Source organism: Lissotriton helveticus, chromosome 5_1 (assembly GCF_964261635.1).
Source record: "Lissotriton helveticus chromosome 5_1, aLisHel1.1, whole genome shotgun sequence".
Classification (NCBI taxonomy): domain Eukaryota; kingdom Metazoa; phylum Chordata; class Amphibia; order Caudata; family Salamandridae; genus Lissotriton; species Lissotriton helveticus.
In genome coordinates, this window is record NC_136065.1 from 2,014,563,566 (window position 1) to 2,014,573,393 (window position 9,828).

At 45.8% G+C, this 9,828-nt stretch overlaps 1 protein-coding gene across 1 annotated transcript in view; it reads left to right on the forward strand.

The window, feature by feature from the left end:
• LOC144752846 (butyrophilin subfamily 1 member A1-like) overlaps positions 1–9,510 on the forward strand; it is a 977,044-nt gene extending 967,534 nt beyond the window's left edge. The window contains exon 8 of the mRNA XM_078640684.1: positions 8,966–9,510. Coding sequence (XP_078496810.1) covers positions 8,966–9,510 — 545 coding nt within the window. The remainder of the gene's footprint in view (positions 1–8,965) is intronic.
• The last annotated feature ends 318 nt before the right edge of the window (positions 9,511–9,828 follow it).

Here is a 9,828-nt window from a genome sequence, read left to right on the forward strand (position 1 = left end):
AAACCCTCAGTTCATGCCCACGTGCTAATTTTAACTGGGCAGGTCATTGAACCCTATCTGCTTAATGTACATAATGTGCAGCATGGATTGCTTCACACTAGATTTTGATTCTACCAAGTACACTTATTGCTGGCCCTAAACCGACCCAATAAAGGGAATAGACAAACTGACGTCTGTACATGTGATCATTTCCATGCCCGGGATCTTGTTCACTTTATGTTCTTCTGTGGTTTTTATGATGCTCCCCGTTAGACCTTTTTGGTACCTCTGCTAAACTCCTTGAAATTTGCCCAGGTTAGGTTTCTCCAGTTACTTCCAGATGTAACTTGTGCAGTCGCCTGTTTTTTGGCATCGTCTCTGAAGTTATGAAAGTAGAATGACGAGGGGAATGAACTACACTTTCTTGACTCTAGGCCTGTTCTTAAATGTACCATCGGAACTAGGTGTATAGCCAGATTCTCGAAACAGTTTATTGGCCTGATTGTTCTAGATTTTTGTATTTTTGTCTGTCACCAACCTAATGCATACACACTATGGGCCAGATGTATGACCGTTTTTTGCCGTCGCAAACGGGAAATCGGCCTGTTTGCGACCGCAAAATTGGTCTGCCCTAGGTACAAACCCTATTTTGCATGTGGTAACCTATTATAGACTCGCAAAATAGGGTTTGCCTAATAGCGACTGGCACTTCAATGTATGATTATTTTTCAACTGCAATTGCGGTCACAAAACTCTATGCCACTCACAAATTGGAAGGGTTCTGCATGGGAACCCTTCCCCTTTGTGAATGGATGCGAAAATATTTTTTAAGAGCAGGCAGTGGTCCCACGAACCACTGCCTACTCTTAAAATATAAAACAGGAACGTTTAATTTTTCTTTTTTAAATGTATCCTGTTTTCTTTAAGGAAAACAGGATGCATTTTTTTAAAAACCTGCTTTATTTAAAAAGCAGTGACAGACATGGTGGTCTGCTGACGCCAGAAGGCCACCATCCCTGGGAGTGCTGGCCATTCCCAATTGGGTCGCAAATTGCACCTGCCTCATGAATATTAATGAGGCACGAAATATGCGACCCCATTAGGAATCGCAAATAGTCTCTGAGACACTGTTGTAAATTACATTTTGTGAGTCGCAAATTGCGAGTCGCAAAACAACACAAATTGCGACTTGCAAATTGCAAGGGTCGTACATCTGCCCCTATGTGCAGTGTCATGCTAGACTGAATTCCCATGCTATTCACTTTAATGTTCTCCTGCCCACTTTTATGACAGTATTTTTAGGGACACAGATCATGATTTTAGGGAGAATCTAAGAATGTAATGTATTGGTTAATAAATCGCGCAATTCTTTATATCTGGCTGTTCCAAACAGTATTGTAGACCTATTTTTTGTTTGTTATGCACTTTAATGTTGTTTCGCATATTGCCATGACATTAGTTTTAAGGGGCTTGGAATTACGAGTTCTAGGAAATTCTAAGAATGATCCGAATGAATCAACTGTATGAATATCTATTTTTATACATTTTTATGATTGTATATTATTGTACAATTTGCTGTATATATTATGTACTTTCATGCTCTTTTTAAGTCAGAATAAAGTCTTTTGAACTGAACTGAAAGATTGAGTAAAAACCTTCAAGGATCCCCTGCAAATATTCCCTGCTTGAACCTGTTTTCAGCGGTTGCATAATTAAGAGGTATTTTAACAGGAGGACTGTAATTTGTAACCCACAGATCACACAAAGGATTTCTGAAAGAAAAAAATCTACCCAATGAGGTATCCTACGTGGAATTCAAGACTGTGACATAAGATTGAGACTAAACGTTCAAATTATTTTATGAACATACAAATATTTGACCTCAGGGTACAAAGAACTTTGCCTGCAACAAGTGTTTAACCACCTGTGCTATTAGGCACCAAGAACCCCATGATTTACAGCCCTTCCGAATGACACTGCATGAAGCATTACTATAAACACCAATCATTCACCTAGTGGTGTATGAATGAAAGCGCACCTGCCTCTACATGAGATTAGTTTCACCAGTACTGAGCTGAGATTATACACCTGGCTGGGTTTACCACACAGGCCCCTTCACTCACACAAGTACAGGGGCGGATGGGTGAGACCGGATGTGAACAATGCACTATAGTGCTTCAGGGATTGAGGTGAGATTATAGACCTGGCTGGAAATACCACACAGGCCCCTTCACTCACACACAAGTACCGGGGCGATGGGTAACACCGAAGGTGAACCATGTGATATAGTGCTTCAGGCACTGACCTGATTAAACAGACCCCCAACGATATAGCGGCATGGATTAGCAAATTTAGCGGCACAAAAATGGAAATTTAGCGGCACAAATATGGAAATTTAGCGGCAATTTTGCGGCATTTTGTGTGGCCATTTTTCCTACAACAAACACAGATATCTTAGTTTTTTAGTTATTTAACAACATGAAGCTATGTATATTTGGTTTCTTTACAATGTAGACTCTTTGGGGCAGATTTACGAGCCCCTTGCGCTGCTTTTACGCTGCCGTTGCGTCACTTTTGTAAAGCAGCGGCGGCGCAAAAGATGCACCATGGTGCGGGGTATTTACAACGTGACGAGCCCTGCGCCAGAAGAGGCGTACCATTGCAGGTCAGTTTGTGTCTTGCAATAGCCTTAAAGCTTGGTGCCACTGTACCTGCTGCACTAATGATGGCTATACCTATCGCCCCTTTTATTAGTAAGCACGTTAAATAATACAGTGTATTTTGAACACAACCTGATATCCCACCGGATGCCCGTTCGACAGACCTAAACACTAGAGAAAGAGCAGTCAAAACCGCCAAGTGGTCACTTGTTAAACAGTAGCGAACTGCATGTTGGTACTTGTAGTTTCGTTGCAAAATGTCAGCCTGCAAATCGTCTCCGATTTAAAAGCGGGGACTGGTTGAAGTTGACACCCATGACATGGGGCCACTTGACGTCGTGTTAAATTTCTCGCCTCTAGGATTTTTCCCATGGCTCACTCCCAGGGGGAAATGGTCTGCAATAGGTGAGCTCAACCCTCTGACTTCATCCCTTGTCCAGCGCGCCTCTGCAGATACCCCGTCCCGTGTGCGCCGCAGCTCTCTCGGCTGAGTGGTTCTGTCTGTTTATCTTGAGGGACAGACATCACTGCACGGCGCTCCGTCTCCAAGCCCGCGAATAGGGTGACCAACTGGCATTGGTGCAAATTCAGGACGGTGAGTATAAAAATTCAGGACAAAGGGTCAAAATTCAGGACACAAATTCAGGACAGGAGCTCAAAATTCAGGACAAAACTTCATGACAATAGGTACGTTTTACAGACACATCAGAGGTCGCGCAATAGTATATAAGTAAGCCCGGCCATTTCCAAACATATTCAACCGTTTGCAAACCTATCCATCATGTATCCTTCCATCTATCATTTCACTCATCCATCCCTTCATCCATCCCCTCCTCCATCCTTTCACTCATCTCCATTATCCATCCACCCTTTCACCCTATCCATCTGTACACTTATCCATCCACTCTTCATCCCATCCATCCATTCACTCATCCATTCAGCCATTTACCCTTTCACCAATCCAGCCATCCTTTCACTTACTAATCCTTCCACCCATCCACTATTTTAGTTATCCATCCATCCTCCCTTTCTCTCTCCATCGACCCTTTCACTTAGCCATCCTTCCTTCCATCCATCCTTTCACCCACCCATCATCCATCCATCCATCCATCCATCCATCCATCCATCCATCTGTCCTTCCCCTCATCATCCATCCTTTCACCCACCCATCCATCCATCCTTCCCCTCTATCCATCCCCTCATCCTTCCATCCTTCCTCTCATCCATCCATCCTTCCCCTCATCCACCCTTCCTTTCATCCATCATCCATCCTTCCCCTCACCCATCCATCCATCCATCCTTCTCCTCATCCATCCTTCCCCTCCATCCATCCATCCATCCCCTCATCCATCCATCCTTCCCCTCCATCCTTCTCCTCATCCATCATCCTTCCCCTCATCCATCTTTCCCCTCATCCATCATCCAGCTACCCTTCCACCCATACATCCAGCTATTTACATTTTCTCTCCATCCTTCCCCTCTCATCAATCCATCCATCCATCCTCTCTCATTATCCATTCATTCAATCTTTCATTCATCCATTCACCCTTTCACTAATTCATCCAGCCATTCACCCATCCCTTCACTTACTTACTCGCCGACCTTTCCATATTAAATTTGAGCTGAGCCCTTTTGAGAAGAGGCCCATCAAGAACTTCACCCTTGCTGCAGGGGCCGTTCCAGGACTGGGACAGAAGCCACCTAGGGCGGAGACAGGATCCACCACAGGGGGGGACAAGAGCCATCACAGGTGGGGGTGGACTGGAGCCACAACATGGGGGGACAGGAGCCATCACAGGCGGGGGTGGACTGGAGCCACCACATGGGGGGACAGGAGCCATCACTGAGGGGAGGGCAGGAGTCATCACAGGAGAGGGAACAGGATCCACCAGGGTGGGCACAGGGGTGGGCATGCAGTATTCTAGTATCATCTTGGGCTCCTCGCCCCCTCCTGCACAAGACAACGAGAAGACAGGCTCTCTGTCCAAAATGCCATCCCCCACTGTGATGTACAGTACTTACAGGAGATACTCTAAGAGAACTGATTGAACTGATTGTCCTCCATACTTTGTTAATCAGTGTGGGTGCGATTGTGCCATTTCTTTATTTTCTTACATTATAGACTGCATGTTTGAAGAACCGAGGTTTGCTTACAATTTAGTGACAGTAATTACGCTCTGTGAAGAGAACCACGTGCTGCCTCTGTATAATCAGGGGTGTAATCTGGCCGAGTCTCGGATGTTTGGGGCCCTGGGTAGAAATGGAATGTGTGAGCCCCCCTCTAAATAGCAGAGACATGACACATTCAGGGCTGTTTGCATGTGAATAGATGTCGCTGCTCCTGAACCTGCAGCCCCTCCCTCTCAGTCACCTTCGAAGTACCTCTTAACAGGTCATCAAGGGCTAGAGGTGTGAGGGTTGCCATCCCGCTGTGCCTCTCCATTGCTGCTGAGTATCCGAGGGGCTTTGCTGCAGCATCGGAGTGAATAATGCTCCATGAATGGTGTGGGCAGACAGGCGTGGCAGTGAAGGCTGTGCCACATAAAGCAGGCCCCCCAGGATATAGCGAAAAATGCCGCGATTTCTACAAAAATGCCGATTTCTCGGGCATTTTTGTAAAAATCGCGGCATTTTTTAAAAAGTGCCGATTTCGCTGCAAATCGCGAAATCGCGATATCCTGGAGGGTCTGATTAAAACAAGCAGACAACGTGCTGAAGGTGAAGGATTGTGACTGCAACAAGCACCAAAAAGATCATTGACATCTCGGACATACAATTCATGTTCCACTTGTAGACGAGAGGGGCGACTCTTTATAGGTTTTCCTTTATTACATCAGACAAAACCCCTCAGACGCAACAACGGATCAATACCTAAAGCAAGCCAGACCTATTGGCTTTGTTGGCAGGTCAGCTTTCAGTTGCTTACTACAAAAGTTGGATGCTAAACTGCTATGAATGAGGTGAAACCTTTACCCATACAATGTTAATATTTATTCAAATGACAAAAAAATGAAATAATATGATTGGAAAATGTGCCGGATTACACCACAGAGTTTGCCATTTCTTGCTGAATAATTTAGCCAACCCTGCCTCATGATTTGATTCTCCCCTGCTACATAATTCCAATGGCCTGGTCTATTGGTATTGCCTTAACTCTTTCTCCCACTCTCTCATCCTTCTCTCTTCTAATCTAGTCATGTTCTTCTCTTACCCTTAGTTTGTCCGCATTTAGGTTCCAAGATTAAATGTCTTCCTTTCCTCAGTTCTCAACACTTCTTTCTCTTCCCATCTCTCGTCATCCTTCTCCTCTCCCTCTTGTTTATCCTCGCCCTCTCTTTTCTCGTGGCCCTCTCTTATTATCTCTTTCCCTCACCTCTTCCACTCTTCTTTCTGCTGTCTTTACATCTCTCCACATCTCCCGCTTCTCCTTCTCTCCCTCATGTCAGGTCACCCTTCTTTCCTCACTTTTACCTCTCAGCTTTCCACACCTCTTTCCCTTTTTCTTACCTCTCAAACTTCCTCACTGTTCTTCTTCCTTATCTAACTTTCGCTTTCTTTTATTCGGTTTCACCCCTGGTTCACTTAATAATCCGAGAGGTGGTTTGTCCCCATGAAAGGAATGATCCTGGGGTGGGTGAAGAATTACTCTCCGCCTGCAGAGTTGCAAGAGTTTTGCCCAGTCCGCGTGGAGCATGGAGTTCCAAATAACTCTGCGACGCAGAGCGGAGATTTATCCTCTTGCATCACTCGTGAACATTAAGGGCCATATGTATGAAAATGTCCATTTGCGATCCTCAAATAGCGATTTTTTGTGAATCGCTATTTGAGAATCGCAAATCGCTTTGTATGTAGGATTTGCAATAAATGTTGCGAATCCTACATCTTCCTTAATTGTGAATCGCAAATTGCGATTCGCAATTAAGGAATAGTTCCCCATTCATTCCTAAAGGGAATGAATGGGAAGACATTCTCAATTTGTGATTCCCAATTAGAGAATCGCAAATTGCGAATGCAGTTTCAAGGGTGCCAGGGCATCAAAAGGACACCCTGTTGCACCCCTGAAATGAGCATGGGTGCAGATGTGGCGCACATACATGCCCTAAGGGCATATTTGAGAGTCACATGGCACTTTGAAAAGTGCAAAAAAGTGAATTTTTCAAAGAAATTGCGATTCCTTAAGTCCAAATTGCACTTTTTCTGTGCTTCTTACATTCCATTGAAGGAATCGCAATTTGCGATTCCTTATTTTGCGAGGGGTATTTTGTGTCATACATTGGACACTGCTGAATTGCGATCGCAAACGCCAAAATTCAGCGTTCGCAAAATTGCCTTCATACATACGGCCCTAAGTTGGCGAGCAAGAAAAAGCATGCGCTAGACCACCTCCCGGTGAGATTTCTGAACGCAGCAGGTCGCTACTCGCTACCACTGGTATTGTGAAAGCTGCCGTTTGCTTTGATGAAGCTGCTGCTCAAGTAGAAAATCTACTGAAGCAGCAGAATGATGCAGCGCCCTCTTGCATTCTGAGTAATGCTGTTTGCGCTGATTTTACAGCACGGGAAAACTCCTGCAGGCACATGAATCACGGTAGGATTTTGCGAGTCCTTAATTGCGATAATTAAGGAATCGCGATTAAGGACTCGCAAAAGCCTATGCATGTAGGAATCGCTGTAAAAATAGCGCTTCCTACATATTCCTTATTTGCGACTCGCAAATTGCGAGTCGGAAATAAGGAATGTCTTCCTATTCATTCCTATGGCATAGGAATGAATTGGAAATTGCATGAGCAAATTGCGAGTACCAATAGGTCCTCGCAAATTGTGCATGCAATTTCAGGGGGCAAGGGTGTCAAAAGGACACCCTGTTGCACCCCTAAAATTGATCTGTGCACAAATGTTGCGCACACACATGTCCAAAGGACATGTGTGTGTGTAACCTACAACTTTGAAAAATGCACTTTAGTGATTTTTTCAGAGTTTTTGCAAATTACCATGAAGTTCAACTTAATGGTAATTTGTGACCCCTAGTAGCGAAATCGCTACTTCAAAGTGGTTCTTGCATTGCATTTAAGGAATCGCAAAATGCGATTCCTTAAATGCAATCACAATTTGAGAACTCGTAATTAATTACGAATTCTCAAATTGCGAGGGCCTTCACCCTTGATGTATCGCAAAAGCAAATTTTGCGATCGCAAACGGCTGACTTTCGCGAATCGCACCGTTTGCGATTGCAAAAAGCTCTGTTGCATGTGCCAGCTGGTGCTGAAAATCAGCACGAACAGCATGATGTACTGGACCTCACCGCCCTCGGAACTCCTCGTGCATGGCAGAGGTTTTTGGGCACTTTGCATGGCAGAGTTTTTGGGGCACTTTGCAGAGCTCCGCGTAGCGGAACTCTGCAAACTCCACCCAGGCTTAGACTAACAAACCGCAAACTGTGCAGGGTCTTCTCTTAAGGAGTGAGGAAATAGTAGGTGGGAAAGAGCAGCCGAACGAGGTGAGGAGCCAGAGTAGAATAACAGGAGGACAGAGAGAAACAAATCAAGTGAAGGAAAACAAAGTATGGCGTAAGTGACGAGATAGGAAACCAAAAGGAAGTAAAACAACATTAAACGCAAGAAGAGAGTAAAGAAAAATAAGTGGTGAGAGAAAAACACGTACGGAGAAAAAGCCTGATGGAGAAAATGCAATGAAAATAATAGGAAAATTAGGAAAACCACGAGAAAGTGCGTGATGGAAAGCAGAGGAGCGTGAAAATGGAATATGTAAAAAAAATGAGAGGGTAATGAACCTGAGGAAACAATAGAAGTGAGGAAGAGAGATAGACTGAGACAGGCGACATCCACTGAGGAGAGGGAACTGAGAACACAATAGCTGTCTTCACAGAGCTTCAGTCCCATGAATAAGGCGCTCACTTGTCTATTGGTCTCAAGGAGTGAGGAAGGGAGCGAGGAGGAGCGATAGTTGCAAGGTTAGGGTTAGTGAAAAAAACACAAGGACACAAGTGTGGAGGGAGGTGAGGGTCAGAATATCGGGGACATGGGGACAAGGCGAGAGGAGAGGTATGAGCCACTGCTGACGGCTCTAGTGATGGACAGAGAGACAACGAGAGAGAAGTCCGCACAGGTGTCAAGAGTCCCACCTTCCAGGACTGGTACAGGGTTCACTACACGTCCTGGTATCTCATGTGTATCGTGCAGAAAGTCAGGATTTGCCAATGTTTGCTTATAAATGTAGATGTTTTTTGTTTGAAGTTGAAATGTCAAGGACTGATCTGTGCTGTCTTTGGTTGGTGACCCCTGGTCTCTGCTTCTCTCTCTCCTGCAGCTGCGGTGACCATGGATCCGGACAGTGTGAGTCCGAAGCTCGTCCTTTCTGAGGACGGAAAGAGCGTGAGGCGCGGAGACGGACTGCTGGACCTGCCCTACACGCCCGACAGATTCACTCTCTACAGCGCTGTCCTAGGGAGAGAGAGGCTGAGCTCTGGGAAGCATTACTGGGAGGTGGAGGTGGGAGACAAGCCGGCCTGGGACCTGGCGGTGTGTGACGACAATGTGAGCAGGACGGAGGAGATCATAGCAACACCTGAGACTGGATTCTGGATGGTGCGGCTCAGAGATGGTGAATACGAAGCTCTCGGTATCTCCGTGACCCTCGTGACCCCTCGTGTGCGCCCCACGGTTGTGGGTCTATTCCTGGACTATGAGGCGGGCAGGCTCTCGGTGTACAATGTGGATGACCGCTCTCTGCTCTTCAGCTTCACCGGGGCCTCCTTCCCCCCCACCCTGCGGCCCTACTTCAATCCATGTTCCAACGAGGGAGGAAAGAATCCGTGGGCACTGCGAATCCTACCGGTGACAGGAGGGGAGTGATAAGGAAGAGACCCTCGGGCAATAAGTGGAGCTCATTAGCGCAGTCAAGTGCTACAGTCTTTTACTGAAATGACAGGGGTCGGGTATTTTCGGGGGGGGGGGGCTGGATCCTGAATATTTTTATTCTGGGTGCTGCCTTTCTTGAGGGGAGGGGGGGCGCTGTACTGTGTTGTGGGGCCACTCTCCTGTATTTTGATTAGGGGTCAGTGTTCTGCAATGGAGTATATTTATCCTGTATTGTTGTTGGTGGAAGGGGGGCCACCATTTGGTGTGTTGCAGTCATGTGTGTTAGAGCCGGTAACTGAGCTGTTCCCAGGA